Here is a 22,470-nt window from a genome sequence, read left to right as displayed (position 1 = left end):
ACTGGACAAATGTTCTTTAACTTAGCCAGTTATGCACCCCTATTTTGCTTTACTATAATTGATACAAAGTGATAGCTGTTGCTAGCTAGTTGCTGTAACTTCAGAGCAAACACAGGATACGTCAGAGAGTGAGGAAGGAAGCTGGGAAAAGTTACTGAATGTAGCATAAAAAAAACCCCAAACTAATATTACCTCGTTGATGAACACGATTTCTGCCTGAGTCACGTCAGATAGATTTTTGTCAGCTGTGGTGGAAGTTTAACAGTGAAGATGACACCTGCCATGATCCCCACACTACTTAATTACATCATCAAATTACTTTTATTATTTTAATGAGAAAGAGATCCCTAGTGTTTAAATGTAATTTAACAGTGGCATTAAAAAGTCTTAAATATATATAATAATATAATATATAATATATATAAGTCTTACATATAAGCTGCTGATACATGTAGACACCACGATCTTGAATATCAGGTGAAACATTAGCATATATATATAAATCCTGTAGAAATTTTAATTGTGGTATTTTGGGGAATAGACTTTCAGTAGCACTTTCAATTTTTTTTAACAAGTCATGACTAATAGCTGCATAATTGTTGCTGTTTAATTCATCACGGAGGGATGTGGTAAACGTACAGTCAACAACAACACTAACGTGTTATGGTGAGGATAAACATTCATTCATTGTGAGCTTTTAGTCTGGGGACTTGTGTTTGGTCCAGCAGCCGTTGATTTGTTTTTGTTTTGTTTTTGTACCTGTGTATCAGTCATGAATATTGCTTCGCTAAATGATTTATTAATCATTAATTAAGCCATTACTTACAAACTATCTAGTTTAAAATCTTCAATGACCTATTTGTAATAAAGACCAGCAGAAAAAGGTGTATTTGAACCACTTTATTAATCAAGGCACACAAGTAATAGGTAAAAAAAAAAAAAAAGACAGAAAAAGTGCCATAGCTGACCTGTCCTTTTTCCTTTTTTATCAACAACTTCCTCCCTGTCTTATTTTCTCACTACATGCTGTTTCTGTTGTTGTGCCACATGTCGATGGTGCAATTAATCAACACAATTGGCTGTTTGCACTCCTAGCACACTCTATTATCAAGGGATATGATTGGCTGTTTGGGAGCCAGGGTGTATTTGTTATGTGTTTTCATGGCAGTTTGAAACTATTGAACATGTAGTTGAACAATTTTCTTATTGCTCTTGACGAAGTGTCTATTTCCAGTACATATCACTATTGTTTTATTGCTCAGGACTATGCTCTAAAGTTTGTTGTTGTGCATTTTTATGGTTTTGATAATCAGACACGGCCTGTAGCTCACGTTCAAAGTTTCTGTTTTGAAATGTCATGCTGGCCTGGTGATATTGGGTGTGTTTCAACTTTTTTTTTTTTTTTTTTTACCAATGATCTATCAGTGGTATGAGTCACTTGTACTGAACATTTTTGTTTTGATGATGAAAGTGTAGGAAACATCGATATGGAGCCTATATTGACATATATATTGTGATAATGGAACATCAATTGAGAAACTGTTTATGGTCTTACATGTTTTTGGTTGATCCGGCAGATTAAACGCCACACAAATCCGGTTGCTTCACCACACTGATGCACAAATCCAGTATTGCCATAAAACAGTCCTACTCTTTCATTTGCAACACTGCCCGTAATGGCCTAATATGGGCAGAGATATTGCAGGGATCACTACCATGTCATCAATGGTTGACAAATGTATTTATTCTCACTGTAATAACAACTCTAGTCTGTTGAATTATTCATGAAATGATTGATAGACTGGGTCTTTGTAAATGTAAGGCAATTGTGTAAGTCTTCATTCTAATTTGTGAGTTGTAGAATGAATCGAAAGCTGGATGATTATGCAGTTTCTGTCCTGTATGATGTAAATCAAAAAAAGTAGACTTTCTTTGGTATTTGGGCTTTCAGTAGATTAAAGATAAACTGCACTTATGACTGACCCAGTATAGTACACTATCTACGCTAAAACAATTCAAAGCATTATGAGATAAAACGTCTTGGTTTTGCTCTTATCTGCTTCACGATTTTGAAATGACCGACAGATTTTAGGGCAGACAAAAATATCTTTGGTCGTCTGTATGTAATGCTCAGTATGGGCATCAGATGAAATGCACATTTACAATATGCACATGCAATCAATATGGGAAAAGTGTTATTTACATCTGTGTCAGAAAATCATTGCAGCTGCAATCCTTACATGCTGCAGCTGACAGGCATGCCAGCCGCACCTCAGTTACTGACGTCAAACAGGTATTTTGTCTTTGACAGCTACACGGGAATATCTGCTGTCCGCATCTCTCATCTGTACTTGGGCCATTTAGGAGCCATTATTATTGTATAAGTTACTGATGGTAACAAATACAACCTGTTTGTTAGTGAGCTGTAATCCATCGTTAACTAAGTGCCACACACGGGTGCAGATAATCTGTAAATGTGGATCTGTCAGGTGACATGATCTGTGGTGTTGTAGTAGATCAGATAGTTTTCATTTTGATTTAAAACTATTACACTCAATTCAAAGACAACGAACAAGGGCTTTGCAGAGGAGTTACACCTGCTCACTTTTTTCTCATCAAAGAAATCAGTGGATTTCAATGACAGCATTAGGGAGTAAAAAAAAAAATCTACAAATCAGCTGATATTTTATGTACAGAATATAAAATATGAAAACATAAACATGTTTTTGCTATGATCCCTCAAATGTGCTTATAAAACAAATGTGTGTGCAGTTTAACAATAAACATTATTGTTCTGAATGACATCAGGGCAGTTAAACCATAAACTTTAAACTCAAATCGAGCAATATACATATATATATATATATACTGCAAGAAAACCATATAGGAATTTAGTGGAATCAACTAATCTTTACTATACAGGTTTTATTTATTCAGGTTGAATAAACGTAGAATTTCTGGTATTTATTTTCAGATCACTTCTCAACTAAGAAAATTCTTTTAATTAAAAATATTTTTAATGATGAGTTAAATGTAAAAAGAAATGCAATTTGTTTGTAATGTCTGTCAGTGTGACTGAAGAGTTGTTGGTTCAACTTAATATCTTAAGCTTACAACTGAATTACTGTCAAGTTTATTTGACTAGAAAAGTTTAAGTAAGTCTAAGTATCTATATATCTATCTTATTCAAATGTATATAAAATTCTGTCTATATCTTTTGTTAAAAGAAGTTTTCAGCATATATGCTAATACTGTTATAGACCAATATAACTTTTAAAATCTGCTGGATGTTCAGGGTTGTAACACAGGATGCAAACTTTTAACAGTGTGATGCCCTTTGCCTCCAGAAACCTTGTGAGTACAGTGAAATTAAATATACAAACAAACAACATTATATCCCATAAGAGGCTGCAGGGTGAGGTGTGAGGTTCAGGTGTTTTTCCTCCATTAAACTTTAAAATGAAACCTACACTCTTTCATGAGAAACACTGAGTTTCCCCTTTGGAAGGTTGCGCACAATAAGGTAGAGTAGTAATAATCTCCGTCCTTTTTACAGGCTGTTTACACACAGGTTGGTCATGAACTTGAACTTCAGCGTCCTGACTCGACTGTCATGAGTTCAGGTTGCTAGTCAAAGGCTTTAAATACCAGAGGGCACAAGTGTAACTAGACTCTGGTGTTTTTTAGCTGTTAACCTTGCAAGGTGTGGTTTAACCTCAATACATTCAAAGAATGCAGGCTGATATGTGAGGTGTCACTTTACATAGCTTTGCATAGGGAAGACATATACGTTAAAGCTGCATAAAGGGATTTCTGATGCACCTGAAAGTGCATATTTGTTATTTAACAAAGAGACATATTCACAATAAGTTAAATTATCAGTGTTAATTTGTTTTATATTGCTTTTATGGAGCAAATCACAGGGATGTTGCGCTAACAGCAGTGGTCACTTCCAAGATATGTAAAACAGGCAAATTTGTTTACTTGTCATTTTCAGCTGTAACTATAATGTTGTGTAGTTAAACACAGTGATCTTACCTATATCTGACATTTTTGCTGTGCTTAACTTATGCACAGTGTTGTGTCTTTGATAAACCAAACCTTTCCAACAGCAACATCTCACCGCCAGTCGGGGTAACTGCTTTAAACTCAAGCTGTCATTTTCTTTAGTCTGTGACCCAGCAGGTGCATTAGTCTCATGTTAGTGAAGGGATAAATCACACAATTTAGATTAATGAGATACACTTTGAAAAACGAAAATACTCAATATGTTGCTGCCGTTAAATCACATGTACCTGACGCAGGGGTTTTCTGCCTGGAGTTAATTGCAAACAAACATTGTGATTCGTTCTATAGGAGACAAAATTCACATTTTACAACAGTAGTTTGGCAGCACTGCAGCAGAGCAGAAGTTATGTTTCTGATCATGCAGGAGTGTTTCCCTCAGCGATGACAAATTTTTTCTTGCTGAACATTAAAGAATGTCAGGATCAATTTGGGAAGCATTAAAATTGTAATGGCCCAATTAAATAATAGCTTGAATTTTACTGTAACAATTGAGAATTTTAATCATTGGCAGTTCAGCCTCTGTGCTTCGGTTATTAAGTTTCTCCCTACTGCTTTTCCTGCTTTCTTTTCTCATGTGTTTGTGTTGGTGTGGGCTGTGGACTGGGGAGGAAAGGAGTTGATTTTGGTTTGTTTACATTAATTAAGACTCTAATGCAGTTGTTCTCAAATTCTTTGGCATGCCCCCCTTCAGAAGAAAAAGTTAACGCCCCACAACCCACAATTTTTTTTTATCAATCATTAACAATGATAGAGGAAGCAACAAATAAAAAAGGATCTAAGTTTTTTTTTTGTGAAACAAAGGTGAACATGATAGCATCAGCTAACTCTTGTTTGTTTATTTTCTCTACCTAAATCATATTCATTAAACTTCGTTTCACTCCATACTGCTCTACTGCCCTACGGTGAAGGAGAGTTTCCACTGGTTTGAATTGTTAAGTCATTCCTGCCTTCTTTGAATCAACTAAACCTGAATGTTGTGTGACAACATGCATCAATGAGAGTTAATGTGATTACAGAGGACAAGGACGTCTCACTCTTAATTGTAACATCTAATAGATTTATTTTATTATTTCCACAACTGAAGTAAAGTTTCGTGAAATACTGGGAGCATGGAGACAACAGAAGAGTTTAACGAGTCTCATTCCCAGGACATTAAATACCGGGTTGGGTTGAGTTGGTTAAACGTCCCAAACACAACAAAATGATGAGAAAATAAGAAGGTATGGGCAGAGGGTGTGGTCTGCACAGGCACTGCCGCACACTAATGGTGGGTCACGGTTGATGATTGAGAGGGAATGTTTTTGTGTACATCTATGCATTGTTTCTTGGTAAGATCCTGTGTAATTTGTCTTTAAGATATGGTCAAGGTTAAAACACTTGTTTAAAATGAAGTTAAGGCTGTATTCATGGTTCAGAATTGCTGATTTAAAGTACAGAAGGGGACGGGATGTGAAACTGTGTCTTCTGTATTTATGTCCATACGTGCTACTTCCTGTATTGGAACTAAATGCTGTCAGTCAAAAGTAAATCAGTATCTTTGGCGAAACCCAACACAATAAAAGTCCGTCAGTAATGTATCCCATCTGAACAACAGAGAAAGTGTGAATCAACATAATGTATATGTTTGAGTTACAGATGAATGAAACAGCCAAAAAGAAATCGTAATTTAATAATTAAATATGCCAGCTGAACAGGATTTTTGGATCCTGGAGGGATTTTCTACTGTGAAGCAGTCACATCAAGCGTGGAGAGTAAAGAGTTTGTGATAAAGCACAAAAAAGGCGAGTGAATCATCAAACAGTGATGCGACTATCTATTGAATCAAAAGTAAGAACATGAACATGTGAACATAACAGAACTGTGAGCAGCAGTGCTTAAAGCAGCCTTTAGATTTTACATGAATTAGCCTTTGATCAAAGCATGAGTGACATGCTTTTAGCTTGACAGTGTTGTCTTTTCGCACGCAAACTTTTTCACAGTTTTCACATCCTACGTATAATGGTTTTAAATCAAGACAAAAATGTGTAGGATACGTTACTTTTTTCTTTAAAGTAAAATATGTATTGACTGGGATCAATCCATAGACATTATCAGCTGTTACATGGGGAGAAATACGACAGAGTAAGAATGTTTTTCAGCAAGACATGGGTGTTTACTCATCCATCCATCCATACATCCATCAGCTATACCCACTTATCTTTGAGGGTTGCGCTGGAGGCTGGGGCCAATCCCAGCTGACATTAGGCGAGGTGTCAGGGGTTGGGGTGGCAGGGTGCATCCGGCAGGTATGCAGTTAATCACGTGGTTGACACACAGAGACAGACAACCATTCAAACTTACACTCACATAATCTTACATTTTTTCAAGTGGCAGTGTTGGTGAGCAAGTGGTCTGTGGTTTAAGTCATCTTGGCTGATGATCATCAACTTCTGTGGTGCTTAAAGACCAGCTACGTACTGTTATCACGTAACTTTGTTAAATAATCAATTCTGATTGGTCATTTATTTTAACGTCTGTTGTTTCTTATTAGCAGACCATTGCTAAGGACACAGTTCTGATCATGGACTACATAAGTAAAATAATTTTTACATTCATATTTTTTTTAAACTATGGATTTTTAAGCAAGTAGCTGTGCAATATGAAGGATAATGTACAATGAGTAGGGTCATTATTGCAAAATAAACTGCTCAGGGTGATTGGAGATGACACTAACCTATTTTGCAATAATGGTACACTCACTGTACTTTATCCCTTATATTGTTTCCACATGATATAATAATATATAATATTGGAAGTTGAGCTAAAATATGATTCCAATAATAATATATGTCAATTTCAGCATTAGATGTTTCTCCTTTGAATTACAAAAGGGCGTAAGAGTTTCAGTCATGTCAGACTAGTTTGAATTAGAGCACAGAATACAGACATTTAAGGTTTGTTTGTTTTTTGCTTTGAGTAAGTAATTATTTGGGCTTTCCCCATACCACTCTTAAATTTCCATGAAAATATTCCCCCTCACATTGAATGGGTCTCGTCTTAATTGAAAATGACGGAAAATGCAATAACTGGTAGTTTCCCCTGTGGCGCCTTATGTACATCACTCTGTGTACACGTGGAATAAAGACAAGCCCACGAAAACAAAAACACTGTCTGATTTCACATTACCCACCAACTGTAATAATAACTTGGATATATTGGATATATAATGTAAAATATTTCCAGACCAGAAGACCGCAAACTAATTTTAATCAAGGTTAAAGGAAAGTTGTGTGTGTAGTTTTCCTACTGGAAAATAATGACTCTTTGTTATTGTGACTGTTTCAGACCGAGATGATGTATGTTCTGTTAACCACATAAAGAAAACAACATACATTTTGAAGTGTAGAATATATGCAGATGATTTGTTAATATCTGTAATTGAATACAGCTGTGTGTTGCGCCTGTGAGTTCTGAGTTTGGTTTATAACCGAGGTGTCTGCTCCATGTTGTTTAAGCTTGTCTTATACAGAGGATGTGAAGGAGGTGGTGTCTGTTCTACACTCTCTTTTTTTCTGCTGGGTTATCAAAAGACGTTTCTGCTTCAGACATTTTTCTAGGTCAGGGGAGCTCCTCCTGTGTAAAAACACTTCTTTAGTGATGAAGCACTGTACCCAGGTATTAACTGAAGACTATTCATGCACTTTACATTGTATTATTAATGGTTATTCTCCAAACACATTAAGGGTATTTTTAAACCTGGGCCCTATTTTATTTTTATTATTTTTACATATTTTGGGGTCTAAATGATGAATAGGTACAAGAAGTTATGGAACTGGTCTAGTAGATCACCTCAGCCAGCAGCCGCAAAATGAGCTGCAATGGCTGCAACGTAGTCTTTAGCCAAATGTGGCTATCGAAGTACATCCACTGCAAGTGCTTATTTTTACCACTGACAGCCTCAGACTGTTATTCTGGATGTCTGGATGTTGGTTGAGATCCTTTTTGTTTGACTAAAAACAGCTGATATATTGCTGTCCTCAAAGCCACCAGACAAAAACCAGGAAGTTTTAGTGGTCGAGCGATATGGGTTTCTATGGCTGATGCTGACATCTCAAGAACAGGGCAGCCCATGACTGATATGTAATACTGATGTCAACACAGATTACAGTATGTCCAAAGCAATATCATTCAACTACATTATTCTATACATTATATCATTAAATTTGCTCTCATTAAGGAATGGGGAAACGTGATAACATTTAGAAAAGACGATGGATGATCGTCCTGTATTTTCCTCTGGGCAGGTCCTCCAAAATGCCCACTTCCACGTTGCTGTAATCGGTTTTGTCTTCCTTCACAGGTTTTGGCGTTTTTTTGGTGGAGTTGAGGAGGTGGCGGGCGGCTGATCCGCGGTAGGTTTTTTCCACAAGAGTGTTCAGACGAGGTCAGTGCGGATGGGACTTATAAGACTTCAGAAAGGGCCTGGTTGGGAAAGGGAGTGAGTATGGACAACCTTTCTGACTTCGGTGGCCCCTGTCCATCCACCCGCAGGGAATGGGAGTGAGTATCACAACAGCTTAAATTTACTGTGTGGTCTGTTTTGTGTCTCTGCTTCACATACGGTATTTTGTGCAAATAGTTCAACATTTGAATTATTGATAATAAAGATGTTGCATTGAAGGGTGATAGAAACTGTGCTCTAACACAAATATTTTTTTCTTGGATAATTCCAGTTTGACATGACATGGTAGCGAAGTTTTCAACATGGAGGAATTTCACTTTGCTATTTAAATTTTAAACATTTTTTCTATGGATTATAAGCACTAATGGGTAAATAGTTAATTATTAGTCCTTGATCAAAGCTTTATTTAATTATTTTTAGGTGTAAGTATGAAGTGTGAAGACAAATATTTTCATTTATTTAAGACACCTCTCATCTCACATAATTTAGCCATAAATTTATCATACTGAATAATGCAACTGGCTTTTTTGGATAGCTGATAATGTAGACAATATGTTGAAAACAATGAAAGTAATACAGTTTTTGTCATTTTCCTCTTAAAAGGCCAGAGTTTCTCTTTTTCCTCTTTCTCTACCACTGCTCTATATCTCAACAGATCAATGACATTTTTTTCATTCATTAGTTGTGCGCCATCAGAACTGTATCCAAAAATCTCCACTCATAATATTCTTTTCATAGCTGTTGAACAATAGTTCAGTGTGTTGCGCAGATTTATTATTACTCCTGTGAAGTAAATGGTGGTAATAAAAAAGGGAGCTGAGCTGCTAGTCAGAAAGTCTGAAAAGATGTTTTTCAGTCAAATTTCCTGACAAAGTTACAGTTGGAAATGGATGAGAATGTGGGTCGACTAATTAAGGAATAAGATGATCGGAGACAGGTATATTTAAAACGACTTCCAAGAAAATTCAGCTGGATCAGATTTTTACAGGAATTTTGCATTTAGTGAACTTTTCCATAGTGTTTAATTGACAGTATATAATACTTCAAGGCAAAAGGGAGAAAATTAAATAAACATGACTGTGAAGCACATTTTTAAAATGCATTTAGGATATTTGAGCTCTGAGTAATTGAAGAAATCTTGTATGGAAAACCTCCCAGTTTTAAGCTATACCTATACAAGAAAATATATCCACATCCTTTATATTTCACTTCCTCACTGCTCTCTTCTTTTTTTTCCTGTAGTTTTTATGATGTGCTGTATCTTTATAAAGGTTTTATACAGTACAGTTCATGTATGAGTGTAGCATTTCCTGCTTGATTCATGTTCTGGACACAGCGATAGCCTGCTAGCCTGTAGTGGTGCCATATTGTCATTGCTATCATATGATCAAACCCCATTACTGATAAATGTTTTCCAATTCAATTTGCCTCAGATGCCTCAAGGGTCTTTACAGTCAACCTTTGATTCAGATAAGGAAAACTTCCCCCCAAAAAACAGGGAAAATAATTAAAGAAATTTCAGTCATATAGTAGCTGTACATATCGTACGTACTACCATGTTAGATGTTACCTTATTACAATGTATAAATAACAAAACAGGCATTCTATCGCAATCTGTAAGTGAAAAATTTACAGAACTGTGTGCAGGCCTAAATCTCAGACCTTAACCAGAAGCTTTATTTTGGCTTTATATTTGATCGTTAACTCACCAGACTAATGCCACACTTTCTCTTTCCCTTTTCTTCTTCTCTACTTGCACATAGATGTAGGCAGTTGTCACCATGGGAGACAGAAAGAGAGAAATTTCTTAATAGATTAAATTAGAAGATAACTAAACCTGTCCAGAGCCTGAAGTGGTACACAGCAAAACACTCTGAACCAGACCCGAACAGGACCTGACAAAGTCAAGGGTTTGGTTTGCAGAAGTCTGGTGGAACGCCATTAATTAATTGCCATTTATGAACCTGTTATAGTAATAAAAGTCCACATATCCCGTCAAACCTCAGATAGTAAACGTTTACTCGTAATAATGTGTAAAAAGATAACACTGGCTCCTGGCTAAGCTCTCCCTCTGATCTGTGACAGAACAGAAGTTGTCTCTTATACAAGTGACCGTAAACGTGATTTGACTTGTTTACCTTGCCATATTTCTTGTTATTATTAAAGCTGTGTGAGCCTGAATGTGCAGCGTAAACCACAAATGGAGTGGGACGTTTATATGCCACAGTGACCTGAAAAATATGGCAGAAAAACAAGGCACTTGAACTGGGTTACTGGGTTATTTGAACAGAATCATGGCATTAAATGGATGTAGACAGTGGGATCACGGTTCATCTCTGTTAAACTACACTTACCTTGTTACCCCTCTGTTTTCCAGCACCAACAGCTGCGTGGAGGATTTAATGGATGAAGATGAGAAAGACAGGGCAAAAAGGTACTGGGTCATGTGTATGTTTATGTTTGTGTTTGATTGTCTGTCAGTTTGGACTTGTGTCTGTTTGTATATACAGTACATTATATGTATATGTTAGTGTTTTAATATATGTATGTTTAAAGTTGAGGTTCTAATGATAAAAATCTTATTAAATAATATAATTATTAGTTCTAAAGCATCTGGATTACACTTAATTTAGTTATTAATTTAGTTATAGGGCAATATAATGGCTAAATTGCCTACATCTTTACAGTAGTGGTAATTTCCTTGCTGTGGTGGTGCACTACTGATAAATAAATACAGACAAAATGTTGCATGTGCAGTGTACAGCATGGACATTTTAACTCATGTAGTTACAGCTTTACCAAATGAATATGTCTCTCTCAGTTCCTTCAGTGATGGGAATGGCAAACCTGTGTCTTTGGTGGTAGTCAATCATTTAAAAAGAAATGTGAAGCTGTTGTTATTACGTTAAAGTTGAGAATAAAGTCTGTAGAAATTGAAGGCCATATGAGCAAAACAGAGTTCAGGCAAAAATGCATAAGTGATAATTACTTTTTGTCACCTCTGCTCCTTTCATCTAATTCTTATTTCTTCTAATATAATGTAATATTCTACTCATATGACATATTTTATATTTTTAATACAAGAGTTCAACTTTTTTTAATGATTGCTGACATTAATGCTGTGGAAGCTGTGTCTAATCTCTGCAATTTAAATTTATACCAGTTCTTCCTAAATGTCTGCTCTTACCCCTTTGATGAAATGTGTCATTTGTCAAATTAAATTTCCATTTGCACAAACCTTCAACCCACTAAAATGTAGGCCTGCAACTAAGTATTTTCATAATCGATTAATCTGCCAATTATCTTAATGTCTAATTACTTAATTGTTTAGTCTATAATATGTCCAAAATTGTGAATAATGCTCGTGGGTAACTTGATAGCAAAGAGTTGCTTAGACATGGAGCAACATTAGCATTCATTTGGAGCTATGGTTTTAGATATAAATTGAATATTCCAAAAAGTAAATCTGATATTCACTTTTTAATTTTACTCACAGATAAGAACAAACTCAGGCTTTGCAACTTTTCAGGACTTTGCTGCTGTTATTCTCATTTTTTTGTGTCTCCCTGTTCGATCATCTATTGTGAACTGTCTTTATTCTTCTGTCTGTCTGCGAATAAACGTGTCCTTGTCTCAGCCAGCTTTTGTTTAGAAGAGGAATATGCAGTCTGAACAAGATGAGTGAAAGAATGAATGTTGATTGGCTGAGCCTCCACCTGTATTTCCACTGGAATATAATTGTTCTCATGTGTTGACCGCTGAAGGGCATCTCGGAATAAATCGGAGAAGAAAAGACGAGACCAATTCAATGTGCTCATCAAGGAGCTATGCACCATGCTGCAGGGTCAGGGCCATCCACGCAAGATGGACAAGTCCACCATATTGCAGAGAACTATTGATTTCCTGCAGAAACAGAAAGGTAGGAAAATGTAACACGTGTATTCTTGAAAAAAATTAATACACTTCTTCTCATTTTGTGTCATGTAATAGACATAATCCTTGTCCTTGTTTTTTTTTCAGACATCACTGCACAGAATGAAACTTGTGATGTGAGACAGGACTGGAAGCCGTCGTTCCTCAGTAACGAGGAGTTCACTCAGCTAATGCTGGAGGTAAAGCTCAGGAGGAAGTGGTTTTTAGAACAGTAGAAGTCGATTGAGCTCTGACAATGACTGATATTGATAATAAAAAGTAAGGAAACATTCTCCCTAAAATGCCCATGGAGAGCTGGGGAGGATGACATGATGACAATTCAATTTTCAGCAGAAAAATATTTTCACCGTTGCTGGAAATGTTGGAACTGTGGCAGGAGTAGAGGAGGCTAAGATCCAGAGTTGTTATAATTTTGTACTTTTCATTAGTTTTTTTATTTATTTATTTTTTGGGTCAATAGTGGATAGCATGGTTTAATTAATTTACTTGTTACTGTTTAAAAATCTTTAGTTGTAGTTTAATTTTTAATAAGCTTTTCTCGGGGCAGCATAAATTAAAAAGCTCAGAATGTGCATTACGACACGAACAACACTTTGTGAAGGCAGTTGACTCACAGTCATGTGGAGTGTCAATAAACATAAACAAGCAATAAACAAACAGTGCCTCCTCATGATTGACGAAGACAAAAACTAAAGACATTCCTCTATGTTTTATTTTACTTAAGTTTTTCTTTTTCTTTTAGTTCTTTTAGTTAGTTAATTCACACTAAGTTGTAGTTTTCAGTTGAGTTTTAATCCACTATAATAACCCTAACAACAGCACATCAGCAGCACATGTCAATATAATTGTATATTGCATTTAACTACTACAGATGATGATGATATTTAAATAGTAAAAGTGTACATTTTCATTCACACCCTCCTCTTCTTCCAGGCCCTAGATGGTTTCTTGGTAGCATTAACTACAGATGGCAACATCATATACGTATCTGACAGTGTGTCTTCACTCATTGGCCATTTACCGGTAAGTGAGAAAGCTTCAGTCAGTTACTTTTATTCTCTAGCACTGACTATTCTCTGACTCTCTGTTGTTTTGTTGTTGTGCTTTGTCTTTATTTTTTTTATTATTTATTTATTCAGCTGCAGGCTCAGTCTCATCCAAACATCCAAATGTCAAACATCCAATGTTTATCTGGCTGAGGCATCGTGCCTCTTGAGTATAAATGCCGCTTTATTAGAAACAGACCAATTACATTTTTATTGGCCAATATTTGAGCTGCTCTGATAAAATAAGTTCTGTAATTCACCTGATCTGATGCGGGACATATTATTTATTTATTATTTTTTTTATGTTCGTTTCATTTTTGTTCCCAAAACACAAAATGGTAGTTTGAGTATCACATAGATATTTCAGTTAACAGCTCTTAGCTTCTTTCATGGTAATGAATAAAAATAAACAACAACAACAATAATAATAATAATAATAATAATAATAATAATAATAATAATAATAATAATAATAATAATAATGATAATAATAATGAAGTTCAGAAATATGCACTGGAGATATCCTTCAGTATGTAATGATTATGTCACCTGTAATGCTGTTTTGGTAACACTTGATTTGAAGAGGTGTACAGACTAACATGTTGCCATCATAACATTGATATATATCTGTGGATATATGTGGTTGATTTTGACATTGGCTGTCAGAAGACCATTTTATAACTCTGTCATTATAACTGTTTTTTTTCCTGATCTTAACAACAGTGGTACATTTTCCATGTATTTATTCATGACACTGTTAGAAAAGCATTTGAAAGTGTAATAACACTTAATGACATCTTTATGACCACCACACCACTTTACTTGAGGTAAATACATTTGCTAAATTTGTGACACTATTATAATGGTCTTATGACACCCAATGTTAAAACCCACCACATATGACAGTTTATTAATGTAACTCTAACCCTAACACATAAAGCTAAGTAGTTTCTTGAAGTTTGATAATAAGCCCTGCTATGGCATGTTTATGACAAGTTATGTTTTCCCAGTTAATGTAAAGTTCTCATAACAAAACAAGACAATGTCAGCTTTTCCTTAAAAATACATAACTGACCGAATGACACTTAATTACAACAGCCATTATAAAGCATTTGACAATGTAATAACAGTTAATGACATGTTAACAGTTAATAACAAGTCCAAAATATACCAATGTAGTTGAGGCCAAGGAAATCATCCATGACACTATTATAATAATGTGATGGCCAGCCAACTCAAACAATGACAACATTGCATTTAAGATGACATAAATAACCAAATGAAACTTTCATGTCCATGGCTGATGTTATGATGTGGTTATGATGGTGTGATGTCAGTCTTATGAACACCCCTTCAAATAAAGTGTCTCCATTATTTCTCCTCCAACATTGTTTGGTATTCCCACAAAAGACTGACCATTGTACATCTCTGCTTTTGTACCAGTCAGATATGGTGGACCAAAATATCTTGAATTTCCTCCCGGAGCGGGAGCACGGGGAGGTGTATAAGCTGCTATCATCCCACATGCTGATGACTGACCCCATTGCTGCTGACTTCCTTGACAGTGAGTATCCTACTGGGCGGCCTCTCTGCACGTCTGGCCTCTGTCTGTCTCTGTCTCCCATATCAAGAGGTCAAAAGTTCAGTATGTGGGAGAAGTACAGTATAGACATCTATTCTGTGTAATGTCTTAGTCTGATGTACAAAAACAACACTTGACTCCTGATATCAGTCTTTTCCAAGCATGTTTATGTCACAGAACGTCTCCAGAGATCACTCTGACACTGAGAACATCACTCTTTATATATAGAGCAGGTTGCTGAATTGGGATCTGAAGATTATTGGATTGCTGATTAGTGTGTATCTATGATTAGCCTTTTAGCTAATAATAGGAGCTAGCTTAGTATCATAGTTAAGACTTTAAATCACTGCTCTGTTAGCACAGTAATCCAAAGCAATGTAGTATCTGGGGCTCAAGACACTGACCTTAATCCTGTGTCACTATTGGGCTTTTCGGAGGAAGAGGGATGGTGAGTCGCTAGTGTCTCGCTCTGTCCTTAGCCTAAATAGCAAACTGTCACACAGCCACGTCTGAAGTGATCTCCAGACAATGTCTTGGGCACATTTCAAAAGAGACGTCCATCTTCTGTCCTGCTTATGTGAAAGGTGTTTTAAGCAAAATGACTCCCTTGCTGTGCAAATTATGCTGAATCATCTCACACAAGATGCAGTTTTCAAATTTGCCAGCTTTCTTTAGCCATTGGCTGTCCATCCAAAACTTTTTTGATTTTGAGCTTTTATGCAACTGTTAGCTTGTTATGCACACCTCCACTGTTGGCGGGAAATTCAGAAGTCTTGTCAGGGTCAGAGTTTTCCATTAGTAAGTTTCTCCTTCAGAGAGTTCATGTTACAGAGCGACTAAAGCTCTGAGTTCATTTGTTATGCCGTCAAAGCATGAATCTGCTACTTTGACTCTTCCACTGGATGTAAGAAATGTATTAATGACTGAATTACAATATTACATAACATGATCCCATAACCCTTTATTGATGTGAACCCTTTCTTTCTCCTCCGCCTATCTGAATACTTAATAGTGAACATTATGTATTGTCAGATCTATTGAAGCATGATGAATACAAGATTTCATATAAGTTGTTCTCTTTTCTGTACTGTGAAAGTTACACCATAGATCTTTGCAGACAGCAGATCTGTAGCTGCTGCATTCTTAGTCTCTTTCAAAACCTGATCAGGAACATTATTAAGAACTGAGACAATTAATTATAAAAAATACACATGTGCTGTATTAAATGAATAGCCTGTTAGCCTTGAAAATAAAATCTGTCTGTCTTTCAGGTGAGGCACATATTGAATTTTGCTGTCATCTAGCCAGAGGTAACATTGATCCAAAGGAGCCGCCTGTATATGAGTATGTCAAGTTTGTTGGAGATTTCAAGTTTCATAACAATGGTAAGGAATCACACAGTTCTGTCAAGTGTCTAACTTTTCTGCATTTAGTAAATAGTGTTGTTAAAGTCCATGAATCCCTTTGCTTTAACAGTAATTTGATGCCACTGGAAACCCAAATCAAAATATCCTTCTGTTTATGTAATTTAGGGTTTTGTGTACATAATTGTAAGCATCTAAAATTAGAAATTAGTTTTAAGGCTATAACGTAACATTTCTCCATTGAAATGAGAAAATGCTAGATATATGTTATATGTTTTGTTGAGCTGTGTGATCAGATTATTCCAAATGTTTCCACCAACCTTCAAACCCAGAGAAATCCATAATTTATTCAAGGTAACAGTACATTTTCTGCTAGCTAGCTGCTATATGAAAAAACACAAGATTCCTCGGACACATCAGAGAGTAAGAAGTCGGCTAACAGGACTAAATGTACCATGAATAAAACTTCAGTATTACCATCCATGAACATGATTTCTGCCTGACTCATATCAGATTTTAGCAGAATATAGTAGCAGAACTTACATACTGTAAATTTAATTAATAATAATTATATGCAACAAATCCTCTCTGCTCCTGTATAATCTGCCTGTTTGAGCCAGACTCCTTTGACAAAAACAGTCATTTTACCTCACAAAATACAGAAGTTGTTGGTCCACCACTGCCTCAAATTGGAGATAGTAATGCTTGTTTGTATCCAAACAAAAACAAAAACAAAATCAAAATCTGCCTTCCCTACACAGTCTTAATAAATTGTCTAAACAGCAAAATGAGCTGTTTTTTGAACAAAGTTTTCTAAAACGTTATGAAAATATTAAAACATATAATTTGTTTTTTATTTCTATTTTTCTCTTTAACCAGTTCTTATCAATCAGTCAAAGAGGAAAGTACACTGACATCTCAAACGTGTTATAAATGATAAATAAATCACCTTGTATTCTTAACTTTTAAATTTACTCATAATACACTCCACTTTGATATTGTAAATACACTTTTACTATTTCAAGCCAAATTTCCAGAGGCTTTAACAACCTGAATGGGGAAAAATAACATAACAGAAAGCAGTTACTTTTCTTTGGATAAAATTAAGATTAAAACCAAAACAAAAGCATGTACCTTGTCTTCTGTCACACAGTGCCTACATCTTCTTGTAACGGGCTTGAGTTGACGTTACCAAGAAGTCTGCAGTCATCGCTGGAGGAGCAGGTCTGCCTCATTGCTACTGTACGATTAGTCACTCCACAGTTTCTAAAGGTGAGACCTTATAACTTTTTTGTGTTGTGTGACGTCAGTAGTTTCAAAGGAATAAACCATCAAAGGAATAAATCATGGCATGAGAGGGATTTAGTCAGAGATCTCACATCGTGTCAAGCACTCTCTAGAGATTTTTTGTGGCACACTGTGTACTTTCCAAATGGTTACATCATTACGGTCCCAAAGGTGCTTTAGGAGCTGAAGTCTCAACACTTGGCAAGTTATTGAAGTAAATGCAAGTCATGTCACATAAGGGTTAGGGTGTGACCTTTTTCTACAAAGAAGCAAAGGGAAGTCCAAAGAATGAAGTGTTTAGAAATGTTTTTCTTTCTTCTTCAGAGGCACATTCAGATCTTTTCATTATGATTTTTTTAACTAGTGCCTTTTTTCTGCCTTAAAAATGTGCTCGAGCTCTGAGAGTAAATGAACCAGATCTATTGGACAGGCTTCAACTCTCCCCCTACTATTCCAAAACGTAAAAGACACTGATTACACTGATTTGCCAGATGGAATGACTGTTAACAGTAAAGTCTGGACCATATGGCATGGAATATTTTTCCCCCGGATACTGAGACACAAAACAAAACTAGTGCAAATCATGGTTTTAATCTGCAGTTTGTGAACTCTTTTTTTTCACAATTTCTCCCACAGTCTACTTGCCGTTTTCATGAGGTTGTCTTCACGATATACTTTATTGTTCGAGGTTGTAGCTCTCAGACAATATTCGGATCATGGAAACTGTTGTGGCTGTGATGCACACAAAAATAAGTATAAGATGACTGCATGTAAACAAAATTGTTAGCCACTGTTATTAAATGCTACATGCTAATGCATGTTCAAGCAGCAAAGCTTAAAGGGATAGTTCAGGTCTTTTAAAGTGGAGTTGTATAAGGTACTTATCTATAGTCAGTGTATTAAGTACAGTGGATGGTTGACACACCCCTAGTGTGGAGAAGCAGCTAAGCAATGTACCGCTGTGGACAGGGACATAAGCAAAACGTATTTTAGCCACCTGAAAAAAGGCCCATCTAAAAAATAAACAGTTTAAGTGTATGCTTTATTTAGAATATGTTCACTGCTTTACCTTGCCATCAGATAGACATTTCTGAGACAAAACAGCCCTTATAAAAGCCAAATATTGCTCTCTCTCCAAACCAACCAGACTCCATTGGTGAAATCAGTTATTTTGCTTCATACCTGTAGTTAATACACTGACTATCGATAAATGCCTCATACAGCCCTACTTCAAATAATCTGAACTATCAAACAGTAACTTTTAAGATATGTTTTATGTGATTTTGTCTTTCTCACTCTGTTTATTATTTATTATTGTTAGGATCTGTGCAATGTGGAAGATCCTTGTGATGAATTCACGTCCAGACACAGCCTTGAATGGAAGTTCTTGTTTTTAGATCACAGGTAAAATGTTTTTTGTGATTCCTTCTCTTTTCAATCAGCTGTGTGGAGTTTGTCTTTCAACATGTTTATCATCTTCTTCTTTATTTCAGAGCTTCGCCAATTATCGGATACTTACCCTTTGAGGTTCTTGGAACTTCTGGTTATGATTACTATCATGTGGATGACTTGGAGCTTATCGCTCAGTGTCATAAGCAGCGTGAGTAACTCTGTCTTCTCTGTCTGTTCCTTCTCTCTGTCAACTGCTCTCACATCCAGAAATCCATCACTGTAAAATAGGTCACAGTTATATCCATTCTTCCACTGCACCAGTGCACAGAAAAAGCCTTGACCTGTGACACCTGAACACAGCACTGATGTTCTTTTTCTCTCTTTAGTGATGCAGTTTGGAAAGGGTAAATCGTGCTACTATCGCTTCCTGACCAAAGGTCAGCAGTGGATTTGGTTGCAGACTCACTACTACATCACCTACCACCAGTGGAACTCTAAACCTGAGTTTATCGTCTGCACTCACACTGTTGTCAGGTAAGACTGGTTGTTGTACCTTGGTTGCTCTTAACATCTGCAAAGGCAGGGCTGTGTCCCAGGAGGTATTACTCATCAGTCCCCATACTTTTAAGTAAAATATATGACATCAAACCAGATACAAGGTCCTTAGTAAATTTGTGTTACATGAAACCTGTGTAATTTGGGAACGTATAAGTCCTATATATGACAGTAAATCCACATATATGTACCTAGATTATGGTTTGGTCAGTAATAGATTCACAGCCATGTTGGTGCTGAGAAGAACAGGATTACAAACTGAATGCTGACAATTAAAATGTCACTCATTCAAATCAACCGATTAGAAACTAAATTAACACTATTCTTACAAGCTTAGCCTATATCTTTAGCAACAATAACCATGAACACTTGCAAGTTCAGTTGCGTTATTTACATTCAGTACCGCCCTCTTGATTGATGACCTGCCAAAAAAACCACCTATATGAGCTGGGCAGCAATTAGTGAAACCAAAATCTTGCAAACATTGTATAAAAAACTGTAAAGAGTGTGCACACCATGTGTGCTGTGTCCTTACCGTGGTGACCTGGATCTGAATCCTGAAATGTAAAGAAAACATTACTTGCAATACCCACACTAATAAAAAAAAACATACATAATGGTTACTCATAGTTATGTTGTATGAGCAAAATGCAAAATGCCACTTTCATGAATAAATCATAGTATGAGACATGACATACATAGAAAACAAACATTTACTGTTGGAGGTAATTTCTTTTCCATATGGGCTATCTTGGCAAAACAAACCCATCATGTAAAAGTGCCAGATTTTCATCTGCAGTCCCTGGGAGGTTGATGGCATATAAAAAAAATCTTAAAAGATAACAGACAAAATGACATAAGCACAAACAAGAGCAGATTGATGGCATTTTAAAAAACTTAAAAAAATACATATAAGGACACATAAACACATTCAGAAAGAACATATGGTCAAATAGTAAAACAATAACATAACCATATAATCAAAAACATTCAAGAAAACATAGTATACAAAAGCACATCAGCACAGACAAAAGCATAAATAAATCGGAAAGCAATGACATGACCACTAGTCTAGATTGTGACCACATAAAATTTAAATGAAGTTTAAATGAGTTCTTTCTTGTTGTTGTTCAGTTATGCTGAAGTGCGAGCTGAAAGGAGGAGAGCGTTTGGCTTTGAAGAGCTGTCTCCACCAGAGATAGCTCCCTCTTCAGTGAAGGTAAGACTTCACTGCCCTTCTGCACAAAACATGTAAAGTTTACAGGGTCAGCCTTTTTTTAATGGCTTCAGATCTGGCCCTCGTTGCTGAACATTCCTCTGTGTTCCAGGCTCAGGAGCTGTACTTGGACATCTGCTCCACACTGGACCCTCCGCGGGACAGAAACAGTGGTGCACGTTCGGTCTCCTCCCACAGCTCCCGGAAGTCCTCCCACACAGCGCTGTCGGACTCTGCATGTGAGTCATCCTCTGCTCCCTAAAGTGCTAACTCACTCAACTGCAGGTCAATACGTACAGAATATGTACAGCACCTGTGTGGCTGCTAGAGCTGCTGTGTGATTTAGATGCAGTGGGAAAAAAATGGGACTTTCTCTTCACTTTCCAAGGCAAAAAATGATGTGACTCATGGCTTTATTCACTGCCGCAACAGGCTTTAATTGGGTCAAAATAATTAAGATGGTAGATCATCCTTTTTTTAAATTTAGAATTAAATTGAGAAAGATCTGAAAATACTTTGTGATCAGAGTTAAAACGTCTGTAACTTCTCAGACCAGGAGTCAATAAAACACCTACCTTAATATATGTGGGTGACGATGCATCTATGACGAAATGTTTCCAAGGCTTACTTTAGCCTGCCCCTGTTTGTTTTAGCCTCCAGTCTCTGTGACTTTAGCTGCTCTTCCACCCACCGTCTAATGTACTGAAACACTTAACTTCCATCTGCATCTGTTTAGGAACAATACACGGTGACAGATTCATTACAGCTGCTGTTCATAAACAGAGCTGCTGTCTTCTCTGAACCCACACACATACTGTATATATGCACCTCCATTATTTTCAAAGACATATTCATAAAGCTGCGTCTGTCAGAAATGTAGTCACTGGATGATTTTTCTTTGCTTCTTCAATTTGCGTCGGCTACGATGAAAAAGCATCCGCTGCATGTATCACAGTTTGTGGGTTTAAGTCAGAGGCAGAATGAGGTGGCAATCAAGGGCTCATGAATCAGCAGAACTGTTATACAACCAGAGGAGAAACGCATTTCATAAGTTGTTCTGACTTTACCTCAGAAGGGCTTTAGTTTCACAAATTCTCTATTTCTCAAATAATCACATTTTTTTTGGTAAAGTTAGATAAATTTAAAGGGGAACTCGAGTTTACGTGTCGATGTTTAGATCCTGGGGGGTACCGCTGCATACGTGTAAGTAGAAGTATAAAAAGGCTTTTGTGACTCCAGAGGGAGCTGAAGTCTCATAAGTTTCCTCAAGTGATGTCACTGGTCAGTGTTAGTTGGAGCTGAAGACACAAGTTTGAAAATGAAGAAAATCTGGGGGTGTGGAGTTTGAAAGAAGCGAACTTACCAGAGCTCTGTAGCCCTTAGCTTGAGGCTAACAGACTCAAGGATACATTAGCAGCTACTAGCATAACGCATCTGAATCTCTTCTGCAGCATCGATTTCAATACTGTTATACATGTGTGTTACATATCTTTAAATGTGCAGCATTGTAGAATTGTGATACTGAATTAGGGGAGTACTCTTTTGAAGGTACAAAGTGTTTAGGAGGATCTATTGGCAGAAATGGA

The 22,470-nt window shown here is 36.4% G+C and overlaps 1 protein-coding gene across 2 annotated transcripts in view; it reads left to right on the top strand.

The window, feature by feature from the left end:
* Nucleotides 1–22,470, top strand: part of npas2 (neuronal PAS domain protein 2) — a 36,446-nt gene that overhangs the window by 2,652 nt on the left and 11,324 nt on the right. For both annotated transcript variants that reach the window (XM_084730930.1, XM_084730929.1), the window contains exons 2-14: nucleotides 8,408–8,607; nucleotides 10,887–10,943; nucleotides 12,274–12,428; nucleotides 12,530–12,621; nucleotides 13,376–13,465; nucleotides 14,932–15,052; nucleotides 16,342–16,455; nucleotides 17,588–17,706; nucleotides 19,043–19,125; nucleotides 19,215–19,321; nucleotides 19,500–19,647; nucleotides 20,803–20,887; nucleotides 20,997–21,123. In XM_084730930.1, coding sequence (XP_084587056.1) covers nucleotides 8,552–8,607; nucleotides 10,887–10,943; nucleotides 12,274–12,428; nucleotides 12,530–12,621; nucleotides 13,376–13,465; nucleotides 14,932–15,052; nucleotides 16,342–16,455; nucleotides 17,588–17,706; nucleotides 19,043–19,125; nucleotides 19,215–19,321; nucleotides 19,500–19,647; nucleotides 20,803–20,887; nucleotides 20,997–21,123 — 1,354 coding nt within the window. In that variant the 5' untranslated portion in view covers nucleotides 8,408–8,551. The remainder of the gene's footprint in view (nucleotides 1–8,407; nucleotides 8,608–10,886; nucleotides 10,944–12,273; nucleotides 12,429–12,529; nucleotides 12,622–13,375; nucleotides 13,466–14,931; nucleotides 15,053–16,341; nucleotides 16,456–17,587; nucleotides 17,707–19,042; nucleotides 19,126–19,214; nucleotides 19,322–19,499; nucleotides 19,648–20,802; nucleotides 20,888–20,996; nucleotides 21,124–22,470) is intronic.

This window comes from Lutjanus erythropterus, chromosome 11 (genome assembly GCF_056507025.1).
Source record: "Lutjanus erythropterus isolate fLutEry1 chromosome 11, fLutEry1.hap2, whole genome shotgun sequence".
Lineage (NCBI taxonomy): Eukaryota > Metazoa > Chordata > Actinopteri > Lutjaniformes > Lutjanidae > Lutjanus > Lutjanus erythropterus.
The sequence above is the reverse complement of the archived record's forward strand: the minus strand, read 5'-3'. Positions and strand labels throughout refer to the sequence as shown.